Source organism: Melanostigma gelatinosum, assembly GCF_949748355.1.
Source record: "Melanostigma gelatinosum genome assembly, chromosome: 23".
Classification (NCBI taxonomy): Eukaryota; Metazoa; Chordata; class Actinopteri; order Perciformes; family Zoarcidae; genus Melanostigma; species Melanostigma gelatinosum.
The window spans coordinates 3796612-3820289 of NC_136656.1; the positions used below are offsets into that span (position 1 = coordinate 3796612).

Below are 23678 nucleotides of genomic sequence, written 5' to 3' on the forward strand. Positions count from 1 at the left end.
CCCAAAGCAACGTAAGGCCCCCCCGCAAATCAGTGCCTGGAGCCGGGCCTGACTATATGGCACTTGTAGTGTGCAAAGTGCCAAAAATATATATTTGAAAAAAAATCACAGCAATGTCTCTTTCCAGAAATCATGACCTGATGACTCAAGATAATCTCCAGAATAAACTGTTTCCCGCTCTTTCCGTAATATGCTATCTTTGGAGTTTTGTCACCTCTCAAACATCTTCGAAAGAAAGCAACTTAACACAGCATAGGTTAGCAAATATATTTTAATATATAATATTTATATTCATTTTAGCACAATGACAATGGCATAATTTCAGTTCAGTCTCATTTAAATCATGACAAAAAGCCACACCTTTGTATTTACTTGAATAATACCTCATATCATATTTTGTTGCAGTCATTACAAGATAAATCCTGAAGTACGTCTTGCCCCATGAGAGGAAAACCTTAAAAGAATTTTCTAACAGCATTGAGGCCATGGCATCCAACGGGGTTATGTTATACGCGAAAACAGAAAATGGATGTAATGACGCTCCTCGATGCATCGTTAAGCACAGCAGCACATCCCACGTAATCTTTGTCACTGATCTCAAACCGCAATTAAGCAACGAGCCTCGACTAACACGAACAACTGGATTGACAGTGAACATAAAACCACACCGGTCACTTGCTACACCATTTGAGAACGAAGCAACATTACAAAATAACATGCGAAATACGAGAGAAAACCTCCACTGACACACGGGACAATTCAAGAATTTAACTCAGATATTTTGTGTAACACTTACACATTATTAGACTTTTCAAGTCCAGTCTGACACCTCTGGAAAACAAACCAACGACTCCTCTCACGCCGAGTCAAATAGTTCGATGCCTGTAAACCACAGTGATGTTTTTCCAGCCTTACATTTAAACCTCCAGTTACATTGACCACTCACCGCGCACACAAGCCACAAACGTTACTGTGACCAACTTAAATAAAGATTGTTCACTACAAACATCATGCGACGTTGCTAAAAGTCAAGCAATGGCATGAGTTCGAGTCCCTTCGCCACTGCAAGTGAATCAAGTCGGTACTTTTTACCTACGAAGGGAAAGCTTGCTTTAAACTTTATTCGTCAGCTCTGGAGGAATGCAAGTAGGTGCGGTTAAAAAGCTTGTATTCAGGAACGGCCGACTGAATGCGACTCGCACTGTTCCCGTGATGGTTAAAAGGGTGCAAAGGAAAACAGAAACAATGCTGCACAACTTCACACAAAGCGACATCGACATTCAGCATTCCTAACATTAACACTCATGATTAAAAAATGACACCGACTAGATGCAGAGGTGTGGCATCTTGTACACATACCAGAGATGTTTTGACCTGCACCTTTCTCTCTGCTCACACCTCAAACAGCTACAACCCAAACGATTCTTCGTTCTACTTACACGACTCTCTACCCAGCACTTGTACTCATGAAGCTACCGCTTCACTCCATCGCTTCCCCCCTGCGCCCTTTAACCATTCACCGACACCTGACTTAAAAAATAAAGCGACTAGGGAGCCTCAAGTGTTCAATATTGAATGTATAAATATAGAAACAAACTATGTAATTCAAGAGATGTATTGACGCTCGACTTCATTGTGATGAAATATGACGCTATTTAGCTTAACGTGGTTGCACATGCTACTTACTTGTTGCTAACTAGCTAGACTGGATTGTTTAGCTGTATTCGCTAGCTTCCTGTGCTCTTTTAGCTAGTTTTCTGGCTAGGCAGGTAGCATGTGCGGCCTTCTTAAGCTAAATAACATGTTACAGTGTGTACGCACACACCTTGAATGGCAGCTGGACTCTCGATAATCCAGGGCTCACTTTTAAACTCAATCAAAAAGCGTTTATTTGATTGAATCAGAATTTGACACTGTTAAAACTCTAGCTAACAGACGCTAACTGGCTAAATTGCTTAATTGATTGTTTTACTCATTTATACATTTAAAATTGAACATTTTGTGGCTCCATACAGCACTAGAGTGATTTCTTATTTTTCAGAAGAGGGTTGTCAATTGCCTCAATTATCTTTTTGTATTTTATTAAGTAGAATAAGAAAATACTGCTAATGATCTGGTCATAAAGACAAATCCGCGGTCAACATTTCTTGAACTTTCCACACACACCTGGCCCAACATTTTAAGACTTTAGGTTACACTTCATATTTTCTTTCTCTTGGTGCAATGTGCAAGTGACAACACGTCTCCTATGAACGAAATGGCAGATTATGACTTTGTGACTGCTTTTATCTTTTGTCATGATTTGGAAACTCTCTGAATAAAATCATTTCACGAGCAGTGACCACGACACATCGGATCAAATACGACACAGTAAAACAGAATATGTTACATATCAGTTAATACAATGAAATGAGTAGCACTTCTTTTTTTTTGTTTTTTTTTGTAAAATCATCACCCAAAGCCGAAACAGCAAAACATGAATGAATAAATGTTGAATGAATTATAAAAGTTTTGATGCATGTAAGCAACACGTTTCCCTCCCCTTGATTTGCTTCCAGTTAGTAAAACAAAATCAGGACACATAAAAACAACAATATAGAGGCATTAAATAAATTAATCAAGCTCAAAACAAACACAGTGATATATATTCAAAATGCATATTTACAACCTAATAAAATGGAGAAAAACAAACAAAGAAAGCACAGTCTTATCCTGAAGGGAAAACAATACTCTTGATTGAATGACTTTTCTAATTGACGGTTAGCATTACATGCTGAACACCTCCACACAATATCTGCCTCTTCAATTCCTACTTTATCTATACTCATGTGTTGGTTATAATCAGGTATAACTACATACATATACATATATATATACATATATATATATATATATATATATATATATATATATATATACATATACATACATACATACATATATATATGTTAGTAGGTTTATACTGTTGCAGCATTTACTTAGTTGATATGTACTTGGTACATGGAAATCCAGATTTGACATCATTTGTGACTGATATGTTGATATGTGCCAATTGGCGAGAGAAAGCTAAGCAACGCCAAACATTTAATCCACCTGGTGATGAGGTCAGGGGGGCTGTGCCATGGTTAATATGGTGACTTTAGAAGGCTAGGAAACATAAAGTGGATATTAAAAGCAAAAACAATGAATGGAGAAAGGTGCGGCACATTTCCCTGCTGACAGAAATTGTAACACTCCAGTGAATACGCTGCTAACCAGGAGCATCTAGTGCATCACACAGTTTGATTTTTTGTCTTTTTTGATGTTTACATGGACAAACTACTGACACACTACCACACGACTGTTAACTGTTGAGTCCATGGCCTACCCTACTGAAATTCAGAGAGAGATTAAAACAAATTAAGTCACTTGGTCACATACATCTAAATTCACAATTTGCTATTCAAAGAGCACGTCGAAGAAAAAGGAAACATAAAATACAATGGCCCAAATCCTCCCTCGCTCATATTTTGTACAATAATGGAGAGACATGCTGAGATCTGGAAAGACAAACCTGCCTTTTGGTTCGTAAGGTCACCAAAGCTCTTCTATGAAACTGGTGAGCGGCAAATATTTATGGCCAATAATCACATCCATTTTAACGCCGGGAAAGACCATTACCCAGAGGTCATAGCAGTAAGTATAACTGCCTCCCTTTGCCTGACAATAAGCTCCCAGTTCAGCTCTGTGACAAATGCAGTGGTCCCACTTTGTGTTCACTAGGTTCAAGCTACAGGAGGGCAGCTACCGCTTCACTTGGGGTCAGGCCTAGCGAAGGGACAATCCACGCAGAAATACTTCAGACACTGTTGTACATTACCAATCTGAAAAGATCAGTGCATATGCCAGGATACAAAACCACGTTGCATTTCTAGTTTTTGGTATGACTTTTTGGAAACACCAGATAAAGAGGACTATGACTTAGAGCAGGGATTCCCAAAGTGGGGAGCGCGCACCCCTGGGGGTGCGCGAGCTGCCTCTAGGGGGTGCGCGAGAGGAAAAGTGTAATGGCGGTCTGATGGTGTAATAATATTAAATATTAAAAAAAAATGTAATTTTAATTTAAAAACTGTCAGGTGGGACATCTGAAGCTATCAGTCGTAAAAGAGGAGAGGGACAGAGAGAGAGAGGAATCGGAGGCGAGGGGAACGGAGAGGTGCGTTGGGGAGAGACCGGGAGAAGAAATCGAGTCAGAGGAAGATGCGACGGAGGAGACTGGGAAAAAAAGAGGAAATATGATGAAAAGTATGTGTGTCTGGGCTTCACTTGGATTGGCAACGCAGATTCCCCAAAGCCACAGTGCGTGGTGTGCAGTGAGGTTCTGGCTAACAGTCTGAAGCTCTTATTTACGTCGCCACCTGAACACCAAGCATGCCAGTGCAAGTCAAAAGCCCCTTACATTCTTTATATCGAAATTGGAGGAGTTACAAAACAGCCAAAAACAACTGCAGTCTCATTCATGTGTTGGTCTATAAATGACGCACTACGGGCTTCATATCTGGTTACAGAATAGCGAGAAAGGGGCTACCGCACACAATCGCTGAAGACGTGAGCTTGCCAGCTGCCAGAGAGATGGTGGAATGTATGATTGGGGAGAAAGAAGCAAAAAAGTTGTGCATGATCCCGGTGTCTAACAACACTGTGTCGCGCCGCATCGATGCTTTGTCCGAAGACATCCTGGCTTCATTAGTCGCTCATTAATTGTAAATTAAATGTGATAATCTGCCTCTGAGCCTGTGCGTGCGCGAACCCGGTCGGGATGTAGAAGGGGCTGCGCGGCCTAAAAAGTTTGGGAACCGCTGACTTAGAGAACTAGTGCGGTGGCACAGCGGTGCTTTGAGCAGAAGAATCGCTTAATTTATTATAATTCATAAACAAACATCAAACTGTTCGTGGCGCTAGAGGTAAAGTCAGACGATCACCAAAGTCATCAGGAGTCAGCCTCTGACGACCATGAATGTGTGTACCAAACTTTGAGGCAATCAATCCAATAGTTGTTTGGTGGTTTACGTTTTTAATTAGCCTTAGTTGGGCGTATACAATTTATGAGTAGCCGAAGACAATTGTTCGTTGCCTTTCTTGAGGTAAGCTGGGAAAATGCTGATAGGCCCTACATTCGTGGAGACAAACTGTTTACCTCTTACCATACAGAGACACAGTCATAACGCCGGATCCCTTTTAGGGTTACAGGCATCCAGATTCCTTTGTTTGATGGTTCCATGTCAAATATCCTGAATGTCCTTATTTAGGCAGGTAGTACGTTCTGTAAGGGGTTAAACATTCCCTGCAGGGATGATAATCACCAGATTTGGGATGGCACTACGCGGTTTGCACTAGTATTGATCCGCTCTATTCTCCTTCACCGAGCTTCAAAGAATGAATTGAATTCAAAGCACAGCATATATAACAGTGTTGGAGTATTTAAGGGTGGAATAATCCTGTCAAAGTACAACGAAACATGACCACTATTGGATTACTGCAGGCATTAAAGGACTATTGGATGCTTGTTACCTTAACACTTTGCTTGCAAAGCAGTAGAATAGAGTTCTACAGTATAGTTGGTCAAACAATGTCCCCCCCCCATGTTTAAATAATGAATATTGGGTATTTTGTGTCCTGAAACTACACTTTCCTCTCATCAAGTGCCACCCAGCACATCAGTCATGCAGATTCAACACGAGAACATCAGGATGTTGTCAAACACCCCGATGTGTCCTAATTTAAGAGTTCGGTCCTCTAGATGAAGTGATCTGTTGGGAGGATATGTTACAGTGCAGAGTTTTCCTACAGGCGTAAATGCACAGGATACAAATCAGTCCAACACCACAACAAACGGTGAGCAATGCAAAAGAAAACAGATCACAGAAACTGTGATCGAAATAAAGGTCTTGGTCGTTGGCACTGGGGTTGGAGTGGAGCGGGGAAGTAAAATGACACACCGATAGATTTTTATGTGGGTTTTTTTTCCCGATCCTACAGCTTCAATAACGTCAAAGATTGGGGCAGAAGTAGATCCACAGACATTCTGAAGTCCTTAGCAAATTTCAGAATAAAAGTACTCTCTGTAAAAGTGAGAGACGCGTGTGCCGGCGTCCGTCTTCACGCGAATTTCGGGGATAAACACAAAGTCTGCTAAGGCTTCAATGCGGGGGGGAAAGAGACACAGTGTTCAAAAGAGCAGTTATTATGGTTAAGTTTCAACAGTCTTGCTAGTTATTATGTTGGTGCACGGAGGGAATGGCATCGTCAGCTGGTTATGAGCCGTTGGGTTTCGTTGAGATCTTTGTCACGATCTACTCTATGTACAGTTTTTAATTAAAGGTCATGCTTCTATCATCACACGCCGTGTTAGCGCTCTGACATTTTCCCCCTTCCTTTCACTTTGATCTGCGCTTATTGGTTTTATTCAGTTACTGTCAGTTATTTTCAGCAGTGCAACAAATACAATAGTGAAAGAAAGTTTTGTCTCTTAAGTGTCACGCAACACAACATTTTTCACAAAGTAAATGCAATATCCAATACGATTGCTCAATATATACACTTTTGTTTCTCTGCACTTTTACTGTTTTCTTTCATCTCAATTTGTCACAGATATGTTGAATAGTTTCAGATTAGATGAAATTAGGCCCTTTAGTTACAAAGGTGAAGTTAACGTACAGTTGAAATCCGAGTGTTCTCTGTGGAACACACACTGCCGGTAAATATATATTATTTCTGCTGTACTTTCTTCTAATATATTATTTGTATATTTACACCTCTAGCCAGCTCATACGACAGCCTTTCATGCCAACTGGTCCCCTCGATGAAACGAGGACCTACAGACAGGGAACCTCCATAGTATAGAAATAATTACTCAACTTTCCCGTCTAAATAACTCCGCTATGATTATACGCTAAAGGCAAATATTGGCTTTTCCTATGAAAATCAACTTTAAATATCTTCTTCTAAAACGTTACTTTTTTTTGTTGTTCTTTAATATGATATAATTATCTGTGTAAGAGTAAAGGGAATGCATACAGCACCTCTAGCTGAGGAACAGTGACCGCCCTGTCCTTTAAGTTTGACTTAAAGTTTAGTTTAAAATACAGCTAGCTCATGGCAATACGGCCAAAAGAGGCAGAAAGATGGTAACTTGGTAACTGTAATTATTTGTATTGAACTATATGGACTTTAAAGGAATAGTTTGACATTTGGGGAAATTCTTTCATTTGCCCTTTTTACCTAGAGTTAGATGAATGTGGCATCTTTTCATCACACCCAAAATGTTGACTGTTTCTTTCCCCCAAATGTTGAAGCATCCCTTTCAAATTACAAACGCACCTGAACTATTAGAGCAGCTACACACAAGCACAAGAACCCTCATAGAACACAACCAAAGCCGTACGTGGGAGATTCAGATTCATTTTTAAATTAATTTATTTTTCTCACGCATTAACTTAAGCCGCAGTTTTGTTTAAAAATATGTTTTTGATAATATAAACCATGTAATTACATGGTTTAGTTTCAGTATCTGAAAGTTTTCATTCCATCAGTTTTTGACATTTTGGCTGTTTTGCATATTCAAATTGACTTGAAAAACACTGCTGAATTATTAAGTCATTGTCATGCATCACTGCACTGACAATGTATCCAGCTTCATATAAACTTTGCCATTTCGATTTGTTGTTAAGTGTTTCAAGGCGGGGTTTGTAGTTTTAAATCATTGTGGATGTAGTTATCGTCTTAAGTATAATTAACTACACACACACACACACACACAAGCACAGCATCACAGATCGAACAGTGTTTACAGATTACTCTCATTCTGAACTGACCAATCAGCGTTTGAAACGAGAATAGACTTTCTCTCTCTCTCTCACACACACACACTGTCGTCCCGTCTCCAGATTTCTTCTTCTAACGTCTCTTTTTCCGCAGCGTCCCGTCTCCCCTCAGCTTGGGAAGAGGCTGCAGCGCTACAATCCGATTCGTTGCTTGGTTGGTGTCCGCGGTTATGTGGTCACGGCTTGTGTTAGTGCAAGGAGGGTGCGTTGCTGGATGTGTGTGTGTGGGGGTGTGAGGGAGGGGGTGTGAGGTGGGGGAGTGATGGGGTTGGTCAGAAACGGTTGGTCGGTTGATTGGAGTGCCAGGAGTGAAGAAATCAAGGTGCAAAGATCAGGGTTGCGGGTCGCGACCTCACACTTTTTTAGGGGGAGGGGCCAACTTGATGATCTCATCTTCAGAGGGCTGGCGGATGATGTCTTTTAGGGGGGAGGGGTTGGAAAAAAGGGTAGAGAGAGAGAAAGAAATCTTAAGAAACCTATGCTTTAAACAAAGAAAGTTTTAGCCAAAACAAGTCAACTTTTTAATATGCAGACCAAAGCTGTGGAAGCTGTTACAATCCTTGGTTGGCATTTCTTTCAGGAATAGCCATTTATTGTAATTACATTCTGTAAATACCTCGATATAGTAAATCTATTTGTTAGTGGCGGACTCCGCCATTTGTGCGCGGGACTCAATTCCTCTTCAAAAGCGTCCAACTGGTGAAAAACTGGATGGCTTTTATTGTGAAGCAGCCATAGAAAACACAGCTTGCCGAAATGTGTCACTGATGTTAGAACTGGCAGCGATTGCCCATCAAAAATGCATCGAGAAAACCTTATTTACTCTGTTTAACTTGTTTACGTGTATGAATGCAGATCTATTTTAGGCACTTTGAGTTGTTGTATTAACAGGTTATTTTACTATTACTCTAATTCAAAGGAAAACATTAACTTTAGACAAAATATTAAAACGTTGAAGCTCTGAGCTTATTATTTACAGTACATTAAACACACTTCGTAATTAAAAAAATCATGTTCAGTATGACAAGCAGCCTGAAAAGCTTGAGGCTGAAAAGTACAGAACGTCTGACGGGAAAACGCATTCAGTCTTTTGCTCCGTCTGGGCTCATCTTGGATTGTCAAGTTTTATTTATAGAGCCGCTTTCATGCAAGATGCACAAAGTACTCTCCAGAGTGGTGAGGATGAACCGCAGTGACAGGACGAAAGCATCAGAAGGAGATAAATAAAGCAACAAATATCAATATGACATCGTAAAAAAAATCTGAGTAACTTCTTTCAAGTCAAAGATATATAAATATCCCCCAAAGTTCTAATATTAGCCTAATAATCTAGAAACCTGATACATAAATATAACCCCGCATCTACGTGTGGTTGAGATTACCTTTGTATTTCTTGGCCGAGGGGATGCGCGTGAGCTTGGTGTCGATCTCGTCATCCTCGGAGATCTTCAGCACGGTGGTGCGGTACTCGATCACCCTCGTCAGCAGGTCCGGTCGCCGCGAAATCTCGAAGATGTGCTCGATGTACGACAGATTATCTGCGCGGGAAAAGTTGTCATTAGAGTCAGTTTATAGCAGACGTGTCAGACTAACTCTGCTCTTTGTTTCCCACACTGGTAGGTCAAATAAAAGCTTCATATTTTGAGAGATTATTTGAGTTTGTGCGTCTCACCGTGGGCCAGCTTGTCGTTCTTCTCCAGGTAGCTGAACCACTCCTTGCAGGAGGTGATGTTGTTGCTCTGGTCCTCGGGGATGTCCTCCTTGCAGGCCGACTTGAGCTGCTCCAAGTCTTCGTTGGTGATGTTTTCAGACAGGTCGCTGAGCAGAGAGCTGTACTCCGCCATGGTCTGGGCAGAGACAAGAGAGAGAGAGAGGAAACCGTTAGATATGCTGAATAAGAAGATGATCAACAGAAAATAAAGCCAAAAAAGTCTCACAAAAAGATCCATTTCCTGTGTATCCAAAGCACGAAAGAGCGTATTCCTCCATCAGTTGTCCAAAAAGATATATATCATTGAACTGTAACGTATTGAAGGATGGATTAAGGAAATGTTGGCTTTAAAATTGGAATGATATATAGAAAATGATTGATTAATATCTACTCCTAATCTTTTAAACTCTGTTCTCTCCACATATGTTAGCATTTATTAAGTTATCAGCTGCTTTTCATGAAATCCACTCAAGCTCTAATACACATTTCTACTGATCTGTCTCCCTCTAGAGGACTCAGTGAGGAACATTTCTGTGCTACAGTAGAATCACAAAAGCAAGGAATTGGTCAGATTTCGGTGATTCTACGCGTGTTGGAGGAGAGGCAGGTCTACCCCTCTGTGATTCATCCGTTGTATGCATGCGAGGTACTCAAATGTTTGGAAGAAGCAAAGGAAACGGATCAGGATGCAGACGCAGGTTTCGGCTCACATCTCGGTTTATTAACATATTTTGGTTCAAGCTATTCATGTCAATCCAAGTGTCTTGTTTTGTCCAACCTGCAGTCCAAAACCAAAAGATACTCAGTTTACAATGATCAGACGATACAGGCCAAAACAAAAGAAGGGTAGGGCAATAAGACGTTTCAAACACTTTCAACCTCGCATCCAATCGAATGGCCGCCTCAGGATTTACTGGTGAGATATTTCCCCAGAGGTTAACGAGGCATCGGTTTAGCTATGTGCGAATGATTAAGGTCACCCGACAAACAGCTGCACGGGATCCTCTGTGTTGCTCGGGGACACTTCGGCAACTCTGGGAAGCGACAAAAGTTGCAGAAGGACCGCCCCTCCCTTCTACCCATCTCTTGTAACCATAAGCTTCCCACGACATGAATGCACATCTCTTTTCTGTGTCACACACAGCAACCCCCCCCCCCATCCCTGGCATGCCGTTGAATGCAGTGCATCATGGGCAGTGGCACGAGGCTCTGTCTGCCTCTGATCCCCTCGGTTACGGATATGCACCGTAACGCCAGTGAATACAATACGGGTCTGAATCCAGTGTGTGTGTGTGCGCGTGGCTCCTGCCTTGAAATGCAGGTTTGTAAATCGTGTGTGTGTGCGCGCGTGTTTGCATGTATTTGCGTGCACTCAAGTGAATGTGTGTTTGAACGCTTCCACTCACAAGCTTGTGAATTGTGTGTGTGTGTGAGACGGAGGGAGACTGGAAGACTGAATGCGTGTGTGTGTGTGTGTGTGTGTGTGTGTGTGTGTGTGTTGGTCCCTGTGCCTCCTCTCTCGACCCTGGTCGCCCTGCCTGCTCTCTGGTTTGCACCACAATGGACCGGCACTGCTTTTGTGTACTTTCAGAGCAGAAGGGGGGAAACAAAAAACAACAATGGATAGAGTGGCTACATTTAGTGTTTCTCTCTCCCACCACCTCCTTCTCCCCGTCGCCTTTAACTCTTCCTCAACCAACAGATAAAACATGTTTCTGTTACATTAGTCCGTGATCTCAAAGGCTTCTTTTCTCCTTTACATTCATACATGTAAACAGTGATAATCTGGGGTTTGCATTGTTTGATGGGTTGAATCGATTCATCCTGCAGCCCTCATCATGACAGAGTAAAGTCATAATTCTGACAGTCACATGACTTTGTATGTCGTCTGCAAAGACAGAACATTATGACGATGATTGAAAACACCTGAAATTGCATTTTCACCTAAAACGGACCGAATGCATGAGCGATCACAGCGAGAAGGCAAAGAAAGTGTGTTTTAGTTCACATTCATCTCTGTGAAGGCCGACGAACATGCATGAAGTGTTTGGTAAAAACATTCTGAGACACAACTGGCATCTACGTTCCTTTTTTAAATCCCTGTGCGACGTCGTAGTCATGCTCTCGGTAAAAGATTTTGTGAAATCCCCTCCAACTGTCGCCCCCCCCCCCCTCTAGTCTCTCTGGGACGAGCCCGACACTGCTTCCATACATAGAGACCCACTGTGCTTCACATTCTCATGAACACAAACATGCTTTTGTCTGCTCGATCCTCTGTCTCTGTGTGTGTGTGTGTGTGTGTGTCCTTAAATATGAGAGAGAGAGCGAGAGAGAGAGAGAGAGAGAAATGATATATATATATATATATATATATATTATATATATTAAATTGTTCAAGGAGTGTGAACAATAAAAGATGACTTAGCACAAAGAAAGAAAACAGAAAAAATAAATTACGAGCAAGTTAAGACTTCCGCTTCATAACGAGCATGTGTGGTGGGTCAAATACGGACGTTTATTCGCGCCAAACCATTCGGATGAACAGTCATTTGATTCAAGCTGTGATCAATCTGCAAGGGGAAGCTTTGCACTTGTAAAAGGAGGTGTTTATGCTCAGTTTGAAATCTTCCCTCGCAGTTTGCTCTCGCAGTTTTGGGCGAGCTTATCAATAACACTTGAGTGAAATACACTTGTTTGTTGCAGAACGTTAGATTTTGGTTTCAAATCAGTGGTGATCAAGCAGAAACCTCTGGTCCACTGAGAAATGAAGTCAACGCGAATGCCAGTAATTGCACTTTCTGAAATGGCTCCTTGATGCAGCCTCATAAAAGCGAGTCGATCCCCATCGACACCAATGTTAAAATGCCCAACTTTACAGCTAAATGACACATGTTTACAGCCTGCTACAAAAAAGTTTTTGATCTCCATCACTAATTTTCTCCCACCTAAACTATACTGAGGCTCACTAGTTGAGCTGCAAAGCAAGTTAAAGCAGCCAAGCTTAGCATTGCATGTGCTTTTTACCAACAATCTAAATGGGAGTCAACGGCCGGCGTTGCAGTTTACGGTGCATCTTGGCTGCATGAAGGGTTCGGACTCTTTTAAATGAAAAAAAAACAGCTTTAATTACTTTTGCACTGGTTCAGTAGTTTTGGCATTAATACACTGCCGTAGAACTCAAGGCGTGAATGGATGCCAAGCAGTCCCCCCCCCCCCCCCCCCCCCCCCCCCCCCATCATAGTCTGCTTTACATTGTGCAATCAGGCCATTATCCATCTAGACGAGACCCACTGTTCCCCCTTTGCGGCTCTTTTCTCCCTCCTTCACACCTCCTTTCTTGTCTCTTTTCCTGTTCCGTCTTCATCTCCGTGTCCGATTTCAAAAGGGTTTCACGAATGCGCAGCCAGCATGCGAGCACAGAACGACGATGCATGAGTGCATGAGTGCAGTCCTGAGGCGGCGTGTACAAATGGAGACGATGTCAAGCACAGATGAGGAAGACCTCGGCCTGAAAGCTGTGCTCCTCAAGCACTTAAAGAATCCATCACTTTATTTCACAACACTTTCATTATTCACGCTATTCCAATTTAAACTGCACTGATGATCAACCTGCTGAGTGTTTCTCTTTGTTGAGAGCACACACACACACCACAACCACCAAAACTCCATTCACCCGCCACACCAATGACGTTGCCATGGAGACCAGGCGAGGCTTTGCTTTTTTAGGCCTAGAGACTGTTACCTAGCGACAGGGCAGAGACCATCCTCCCTCCCCTTTCTCACTTCACCTCGCACCCTCCCCAACCCTTTCAGAATAAAAGCCCCGATGACAATGACTGACACACAAACACGCACACATGAGGTGTGCCATTTGAGTCATATGTCGAATATTAATCATGGAATGAGAGTCTATTTACAGAAAACACTGTCCCCACACACACAAGTGGGTAGAGAAAGACAATATGAGACATCCTGACAGTCACATGATCAATCCACATCCTTGCGCAACTCTAACTCCTCTGTCTCTTTGTATCAAAGCCCCACACACACACACGCACACACATTCAGATTTCTCCATGGCAACACAACCACCGGGATAGCAGCTCAAGAATATCTCCGACAGAGATCTGGATCGAGGAACAGACTCGCTTGTACTGTTTTCTACACAATCTATCCAGACCTTGTGTGTCTGGTTTGTCTGTGGCTCTTTTACTCCATCCTTTCTTCTCCTCACATGTCGTTTTTTTATCAGCAACGTTGCTCGTCACTCCCTGTATGCTTATCTTATTTTTACTTTTCAAAAGTGTTATTATAAAGTCTTATCATTCCTTTTTTTTTACCGTTTTATTCTGCTGTGAAACAAACCCACAACTTTCCCTCTTCAACCTGACAAAGTGGCATCAAACAGGAAATCATAGCTCTGCTGTAACACACTGAAAATAAATGTGGTGAATCATAAGAAATCCTGCAGAACTTCTCCTCATTCTTTCCTCTAATTGTCTCAGTCCTGTCCCTTCGTGTTCTCCTCGGTTAGTCTCCGTCTCCTTCATTAAATCTCTCATTAAATACGCCCTGACATTTCATGCTCTTGTCCTCTCTCTCAGGATATTTTTAGTTATTTCACTCAGATGGACTGGGAGGCAGAGTGTAGGAGTCCCTCCCACTCTCCATCTTTAAATCTCCCATGAAACTCACCTCGACTTTACAAAAATCGGTTCGGCTGTCCGTGTAAAAATCTATCTCTAAGGCAATGCAGCAGCAGTTTGCAGGATGTTGCATCTCTTCCTCTCAGTGCAATAAACCTGTTTTTTTTGTGTGTTCCTGAATACATCTCCAGTCTTGCAGGAGCAGTAGGAGGTGAGGGGATTAGCGAGTGGGATGCAGAAGAGCTCACAGTTGCAGGTCGAAGCGAATGTCCGCCTCCAAAAAATCTCCCTCTCAGGTCAGAAGTCTCTCCTCTGCCCATCCACTCACATCAGTGTGCGTTTCTGAGCGTGTGACTAATTGCCTGTTTGCTTTCAAGCGTCTCACTTCAACCCACGTGCTCACGCTCACCACTCTGTGAAAATAAAGACAAATCTTATTTAGCTGAAACGATTGTGAACACTCGGAGACTCAGAGAGAGTTCAATTGATGTTTGCTCTCATCCTTCTGTTGCTGTGGGCATTGATCGGTGGTTGCCTCAGGCGCTAAAGCGATCCAATCCGCCTCTCTGCAGGTGTTCCTTTCCAATAGTAAACACCAAGCAGACCCCCATATATTGTTGTCTTTGCATGCTTTGGAAGAGTCCCCCCCCCGCTCTATACACCACAGGCCTGGTCAGCGAACAGAGGGATGTAGAAGTGAAGAGGAAGAGCGCAGGGAGTGATATTGTGCACAGGATTATGGGACGAGAGAGGGGGATAGATGACGGAGGGAAATAAGGAGGTTTGGTCCTTGTTTCCTTGCAGACGGCCTCGTGTCCAATGAGGCGGCGAGTACTGCCAGCACTCATCAGCTCAACAGCCCAGAGCGAGAGAGCGAGAGAGCGAGAGACAGCGGAAATGAGGAGGCGCTAATCTGGGGAGAATATAGGCCACTGGCCCATTTCTCATTGAGGAGAAAAGAAGATTTGCTGTGTGTAAAAATCGTACAGTTGATTTAAATATCTTCATCGTTTTTTAAATTAAACCACTCTTCTTCTCTTATTGGATTTGTACCCCCCCCCCCCCCCCCAAAACTTCATTTCGGCAATCATCTGTGACATTTTCAAAGAAATTAATAATTATAACTTTCGCATATGCAAGTTTGTTTCCAGAGTAAATAGAAAACCGGAGGCGTTAGCATGAGTGGAAATAGAGAGAAACTCAAACTTTACCGACTAGACTTCAGCTCTTTGGCACACTGGTGCTTTGAGGTGGCGCTAACAGGCAACATGCTCACGATGACCATGCTAAAATATTTCTCAATTTTTAAAGTGCACATAATTCGTCTTTTTTTCATGTAGAGCTTCATGACAACTGGGCAACTCCATCTGCTGTGGAAGATCCTCTAATACGGTTTAAAGCTGGAGCGCCGGCCTGATCCTTTAAATCCTCATCCGATACCGTTCGTCTGCTTTCAGTCACAAATGTTTAAAAGTATTGCGTAAAAGCCAACATATACATATACATTTTCATATGGACACGCTAAATTAAATACAGCATCCAACCATGAATCCGTGAGCAAAAACCTCTGAATTCATCAATGTTTTCACTCATAAGCCTAACAATTACACAATGTAATTACACCTACATGTGTGTATTTTGCCGTTATGTTGGTATTTTCCTCCCTCACATTTGTCTCAGAGCTATAGAAGAACGTCGGTGAGGAGTTTGTGTAGGCGGAGCCAACAATCAATACTCCCAAGTGACACACACCACACTCGCACACACTGTGGGCACCGTGTGAATGCGCCCCGCATACAGATGCCCCTTACTTTGTTTTGGCACAAGCTTGCGTGAAGCCAGAGGCTAAAAGGTCAACGAAAGAGAGAAAGAAAAGCACCGCGGGAGACTTTCAGCAACTCAATCGAGGCGTGAAGACAAAATGTGAAAAAGCGAGTGTGAACGCATGTTCAAGAAGGAAAAAAGACGTGCTGTTCAGCGGTGGAAGAGAGCAACATGTGCTGTTCTGACAAACCAAACACAGAAGTGAGAGCTCGAGTGCATCTTCACCCGTCCAAAAAAACAACTTGGATTAAATGATGCAAGAAATGCAACGTTCTTTGTCTGAGGGCTCAGTTGAATGAGAAAAACAACGAGATGTTTCAAGGAGCTGCCGACAGTGCGGAGACCTGGCTGTGTCTGACCAGCCGAGCCCTTTACTTCCTGCCGTCACCATGGACACACTTCCTGGCCCCGGGTGTAGGGCGGCGGAAAAAACAGCAGCCGCCAAGTGGGATCGAGAGAGAGAAAGGGAAGAGCAGAAAGAATGGATGGAGGAAGAGAAGAGAATAAAGAACTAAAACTGGAGCGAACCTCTGTTTTGCCCAACACTACCCTCCTCCTCCTCTTCTCTCTGCAACTCTTCCCCCTCAGGGATTTACGGAGAGACATTTTGCAGACGGTGGCTCTCATTTGTCAAATTTATATTCACAAAAATACACGTATCGATGGCACTTCACACACATCCACAGGAGCACGTTAAGGCTGAACATTAGACTTTGAATAGCAGCTTTGTTGACAACACACTGACATCACGAGTCCGCTTGACTTCCTTCAAAAGTAATCACATATACACACGTGTAGGCTGAGAGATCCTATATTTAGCATTATTTCTGCACAGGGCAGTAGTGTAATATGAGGGCCAGCATGCTGCACGAGGGTCGATAATGTGATAAACTGTACGCATGAATATGAACGGCTGCATGTGGCACTCCAGCTCCTGTCACTGGAGCGGCCTCCTGCTTCATCTAAATGGCAAGCGCTTCATCGTGGCTGCAGGAAAAGACCAGATGGTCACGACTAAAACCAGAGAGAGCGAGAGAGAGAGGCCAGGTGTGTAGAGATACAGGAAGATGCAGACGAAATAAAAAGGGAGGGATGTACAGGAGGCTGACATGGAGGATGTGAAGGTACATGGGGTTAAAAGCATGTGCAGAAACACCAGGAGTGAGTTGTTGAGCCTCCACATGTGCAAACACACGGAGATCCACGGCCCTTTGTGTGCTTCCTCCAATCAAAGCAAAGCTCTGTTTATTCTGGGAGAAAGGTCTGGACTCGGTGGCCCCGCAGTGACGGCGGTCAGGCCGGAACAAAGCGGCGGTGGCGTGCAGTCACACAACAACATAGAACCTCCAGCTTTCATTCTCTAATCCATCAAAAACCCTCTTTACGTGCCAAGCAAGTCAGTCATCTTCAGCACCTGATCAGTCGGCACCGGCAACAGACATTACCAGCCGTTTATGCTTCAAGGTAGTTTTAAGCTGCCGGTGCTGCCAATTTGTGATGTCATTTCCTTTTGTTTTGATGATTCCGGAGATTTCATGAACGCGAGGAGTATAGTTGGCGCACACAGCATGAACACCCTGATGCACACACAAAAGAGAGTGAAGGTATCCAGGCAGATGCGCCGCCCGCACAGCGCAACCAGATTGAGCCGTTGCATCACATGTCGCGTGTTTGCAGAGGATTAACCGACATAAATCCTAACGCTGAATAACCAGAGAACAGGCACACTACATCGCCTCGGTGCCGATCTGATGGCACAGAGGAGGAATGGTATCATGTGCTGCAAGGCTGTAGTCTGTGGCCGTATATGGTATATAATATGCATGTTGAATGTTATTGCATCACGCACACTGAAAGCACATCCCTGCCGATGACACGATCGGACATCTGAGTTTGTGTCAAAGGTGATCGATTGGGATTCGAAAAATTCAGCAATGAAGGACATAATACCTTGTTCAAAAGATTATGTCTGCAGCGAATGATATCGATCAAACTCACACAACAACAAAAAAATATACCAAGTAAGCAAAGTGAAAAAACAACAAAAAACACTTTCTGCCCTCGAATCCAATCACAGGAGCTTGTTTCACTGAATCTCCAATGCAAACAATCATTTGAAGAATTCCGTCAAACAAAGTGTCCTGTGTGTGTGTGCGTGTGTGTGGAGACGAAATAAGGATATTTTCTGGTCTGTTTGTGCACAAGCGAGACTGCAACCTCGTTTTGAGCAAAACTTCCAGGCAAAGATGTGACAAAAGGTGCAAATCACGAGCCGACGTCAGCCTCAGACATCCCGCTGTGAAGTCAAAAATATCTCCCCTCCTGATCTCTTCCTCCCTCGCTCCGTAGCGCTTCCTCCTGCTCTTTTTTTATGTAAGAATGTGTGCAGCGGTGCATGAAAACGCGTGTTAGTGACCACGGGACGAGAAAAACAACCAAAAATGGAGCAGCTTGGTGGTAGAAGACTGTAGAAACATCTTCCAGAAACATTCATATTTAAACGGCTAATTCAACCACCTGGAAGCAAACCTCAACACCATTTTCATCCATCTCTGTCTGATGCTTTCCAGTCTCATAGAAGAGCAGAAATGGCAGCAGACTCTATGACTAACACACCTGTCTGACCCGTTCCTCTGACAGTGAACGAACGAGACAATTGGGCACCATTACGCCAAATTGTGACGGTGCAGGGGTTTGTTTCTCACTCTCTTTGCATAAATAACTTCACGACGCTGACTGAACAAAAAAAAACAAGGAAAAGAAAAAGAGTTCCTGTTTGGCTCCTGCCTGATCCCAGATGGAGAAACGGCAAAATGGAAAAATGCTGCTGGAGCACTTGGACAAGACGGGAAAGACAGACGAGAGAGACAGAAAACTGTCCCCATATATCGTGTCAAAGTTGTTTGCACATTGTCACACCGCGTAGGTGTATTTGTGTGTTTTCAGGTCTGTATTTGACAGACACCTGCACAACAAACCCACGTTCTCACCTCTTTCCGAGCCGCTATCGTCGGGCGAGCGTCGTGCCCGCGACGACACGCGTTCGGCTCCCCTATTGTCGGCCCGCGGTCCTCACGAGTGTGAAGCGCACGCGGGAGTGTTAGCCCGCGGCTCGGAGGGTTCGTTCAGCTTGCCTGTCGCTGCCTTTTACAGCAGCGGCTGTTTCAGGGAGGAGACGGACAATAAACAGCAGCACCGAGGCGAGCCAAGTTATGGCCCCAAACGCATGCACCAAACCATATTTTGTATTTAAAGCGAACCTCTAAACTGTATTGTCTGCTAACAGCAGTAACTGGGAACCGAGTGCATCCAGTGTTGCCTGTAACTCGCGTGAATGGTTGTTGTAGATAATAAACAGACGAGTATGTATTGATGCAAACTTGAAGGCTCTCACGAAAGACCACGACGCATTCGACACACACACACACCCCCACTCCCCCCCCCGGATGCCGGCATTCTCCACACTGATAATGGGTCTGTATCCCACTGTAATGCACAGTCCACTGAGGCTGGCTCGGCTCCAGATGGAGAGGCAGTGAGGAAAAGGAACAGGATGCCATAACCTCGCCTCACACAGTGGACAAGAGCCACAGCTGCAGACACACACACACACACACACACACACACACACGAATAAACAGGCCGGAGCACCCACGCCTGTATCAACCCACATGAATGCTTGCACACATCTTACTGTAGGTTGTGTGAGAGGAATTGTCGCTGAAAAGCGATGATGTTATTCCGCCCCGTTCTGACCCGTTTAGACGAGTGAGCCAAAAAAAGCCTCTTTGCAGCTCTGCCCCGGAGGCCGTAACAAGATCCGCACAACGTTTTTAACGTTTCTAATTCGGTGCTGCTATTATTCCGTCAGCTGTTTCACTCATGCAGGTGTAAATCTGTTCAAGCCCCGCTAGCAGCCACTTATATTAGGACAGAAATAACTCGACAATGGTCGGATGAATGGCATTGAAATGTGATAAAGATGTTCATGGTTTCCAGATGACGCATCCGACCGACTCTGGTGATCCCCTGACTTCTTTCTTTTGACGCAAACAAAAGGATGGAATTATGAAATGGCTTAAAGTTCACAGCGACCAAAATTAAGAGCAATATAACGGTGTCAACCAGGCGTGAGTGAAAAATCCTCCTCCTCCTCCTCCTCCTCCTCGATTCAGAGGAAATTAAACTCGGTCCATCACCCTGCATCGGGGGGTACGTAACACATCTGACTGGCGTACTTTACCTTCCTCGCCTCTGCTCATTACAGCTCTATTATGGATTTCTATAATAACACAGCAGTTGATGAATTCTCTGCAGGACTCCGTGTGCAGTCCTTCCATTTCGCCTCCACGTTATTGAGGTAATAACTCACAGTTAAGTGAGCGTTGGCGATGTTAAAGCAGGACTGATGTTCGTGTTCATGCAGGCACCTGTTGACTGACGAGAACTCAACGGCAAGAGTGCCACCTCATTCTGTTGGACAAGAGTCTACAGCTACGCTCACGGCTAATATGAGCATCAGCTGATTCCGTTATAATGTTTTCAATATTTGTGTTAGCATAATGACATTTGCAAAATAGCACTAGACACACAGTACATCTGGGGCTGATGGGAACGTCAGGTAAAAGGAATTACCAAACACAAATTTCCTGAAGGGGGACATGAATATCTTTGTCAAAATTCATGGCAATCCATCAAACCGTTGTTGAGACATTTCACTCAAAACCACAAGCACATAATCAACTCGCTGGTTTCGGAAAGATGAAAAGCCAGTGGGGTACATCCTCTGGAAACCATGAATGTCTGTTGAAATTCATGGTTATCCATTCAAACGTTGCTAAGACATTTCACGAAAAAAAAAAGTCAGAATTACCACCTCGTGGTTGTATGCCTCCGTCAACCAATGTCCATGTCCGTCCAAAATATCATCGCTTCCTTTTATCCTATCGGACAATTGTGTGAAATTGACCCTAGTGGCCTATGAATTCTTGAGTTATGGCCAAAAACACGTGTGTTTTGTGAGGTCACAGTGACTTATAACCACCTAAATCACCAAGTGGAAGTTTGTGTCAAAGTTGAAGATGTTCTCAAGGAGCTCCTGAGGGATCATGAGAATGAGAACGGGACGGACGGACGGACGGACATGGACTCATTACGATCAATCCTCTGGGCACCATGGACATCTACCAATATCATCCCGAATCATAACGTCCTAAATCCTTGAGAAAACATCCTCTTTCAGATACGTGGTACTGTAGTAATGTTACATAAAGAGCAGTTACGCAGCCAACAAAGTGCCCACAATTACAATGCAGAACAACCTCAAGGATGTTGCCACTTTTCCCCCGTATCATTACATGTGAACTGAATAATTAGAATATGTAGTAAGAGAATATGAAAGGTTGGCTCCTCGGTTACCAAACCACTTGCCTTCGCAACCCCAAACGGCTCACAGTCTTCCGTCGTCTCACAATAATCATCAGCACGGCTGAGATGCAACTTTCATCCCCATCATTGCCGTGATTCAATGACTGCTTACGCAATACACCATTAGAGATCTATCTGCTCTATTACACATCGTTGCTGTCGTCTTAATGTGAGACTAGTTGCTGTGTGAGGTCTTTAAAGAAAGGAACACGGCTATTTGATGTTTCCCTCTCATTTCCTCATTGTGGTGATGCTGCCGTTATTTCTGTCTGTGCTTTTCCTTTCCCGTTAATGATCAAGTCAAATTGACTTTCCTGCTCGATAGTTCCCCATCACCACCGAGAGACCGAGGACAATATGAGACACAGTGCAGCCCTGCGATGACTAAGATGTTCTGGTTTCTCTGTAATAACGGAGTGCACATACGGTAGAGCTTGAGCCAGCATCCAAAAAACCGAACTTCACTCAGAAAGCAAAGATGACGCAGGCAGGCTGAAGTAGTTCCCCAAATTCAATTCAAAGTCCTCAATGAGAACATGCTCCCAACGTTGAATACTAAGTGCTAAAAAGTTAGCTGTGTGTCACACAAACACCAGGGTTATTGCAGTTCAGGAGCTTTTTTTTAAATTGTTTTTATTAATAACAGTGATTGTATTTTAAAGGCGTTTGAGCACAAGCACTTGTCCTGAAATATTACAGTGCAACATTTTGTAAAATAGACTTATTTGCTTTGTTACCAAGATGAGAAGATGGATACCACTCACGTCTATACCAGGAGAGAATTAGCTTAGCTTAGCATAAAGATTGGAAACAGCTGGTCTTGCTATGTCCAAAGGTAACAAAATCTTCCTACCAGCACCTTTATCGCTCACCAACATGTGTAATCCGCTCAAAAAACAAACTACATGTAAAGTGAACCAGGCTAGCAGTTCCTCCCTGCTACCAGACTTTATGCTAAGCTAACCACCTATTGGGCGTAGCTTCATATTTTACATATGGATGCATGGTATCGATCTTCTCATCTAACTGTCGGCAATAAAGCTAATTAACATAATTCCCCAAAATGTCAAACTCTAAAAATGCTGGTTTGTCATTTAGGTGTCACTTTGCAAAGATACTGCAGCTTGTCAGGTTCCTTTGAAACTACTTTCTACAAAAGAAATGGTCCCTACAAAAACTGTTGACACTATTTTCAGCACAACAAACAAGAACCCAGTTACCTCCATTGTTCAAAAAATGTATGCGAAAATTAAAATTGAAATGAATCTACGTGGTGCATTCAGGTGCACCACCTAGATTCATTTTCTCAGTTTAGTGAATTTACTGGAAACTAACGGCTGCTTGGAAGTTATTGCAGGAAACCTGACCTGTATGGTAAAGCCATTGTGACTTGTGCTTTTGTGTGTGTGTGTGTGTGTGTGTGTGTGTGCGTGGAAGGGTGTAGCATGTGCCGAGGTATCCGAACCACACACTATTTTTCCATGAGGCCGATGCATGGGCTTTATTAAATATCCAATGTCGGCCTGTCAGTGCGGACGCCATGGAGGTCAGCCTGGGTGTCATGATGATACAAAAGGCTTTTTCAGAGACTTTCCTACACTGACAGCAATGCAGGCCTGTAGCGAAGCCTCAACCCTGACAGTGATGAATACACATTCAAATAAAAACACTGAATATTAGCAAAGTCAGTGACCTCATTTTAGTCCTTTAAGGACACAAAACTGAATAGCGATAGATGAATACCTTTCTTGCTCTCTTCATCCTAAAAGGTTGAAAAGCTTTCAGTTGGCTGACTGAAGCTTTGTGATGTGAGAGGAAATAGATCAGATGTCGGCGAGTCCAGTTCCGTCTGAACAAAGACTCCATTCCTCATTTCCTGTGGTTGCAGAAGTGAATGTTCTCAACACCAGACTTTCCCATTTTTGGGTAAACTTGAGAGTGAATTTATGAGTTTTCAGTTGCAGGAAAGACCCACATGTTTTTATTTTGTTTTGATTTGCGTCAAGTTACACCAGTTTAATGCTGATCTTCCCGAAAACTGTGTTTGACTCAGCGCCTGTAAACAGCCAACCACAAACATTCCCCCGGTGGCGGCGGCGGCGGGGGGACAACCGACACCGCGGACAAACACAGAGAGGAAGTGAACCCGGGAGAGGAAGCACATTTCTGCTGCGCTGCCCACTTTTCTTTTTTGTTGCTGTTGCTCGG

General features: G+C 43.4%; 1 protein-coding gene across 1 annotated transcript in view; it reads right to left on the reverse strand.

The window, feature by feature from the left end:
- Positions 1–253: 253 nt before the first annotated feature.
- Positions 254–23678, reverse strand: part of pea15 (proliferation and apoptosis adaptor protein 15) — a 38588-nt gene continuing 15163 nt past the window's right edge. The window contains exons 2-4 of the mRNA XM_079295695.1: positions 9535–9709; positions 9245–9400; positions 254–8279 (exon numbers count right to left, since the gene is read on the reverse strand). Of these exons, the coding sequence (XP_079151821.1) occupies positions 8215–8279; positions 9245–9400; positions 9535–9706 (393 nt within the window). The 5' untranslated portion in view covers positions 9707–9709 and the 3' untranslated portion in view covers positions 254–8214. The remainder of the gene's footprint in view (positions 8280–9244; positions 9401–9534; positions 9710–23678) is intronic.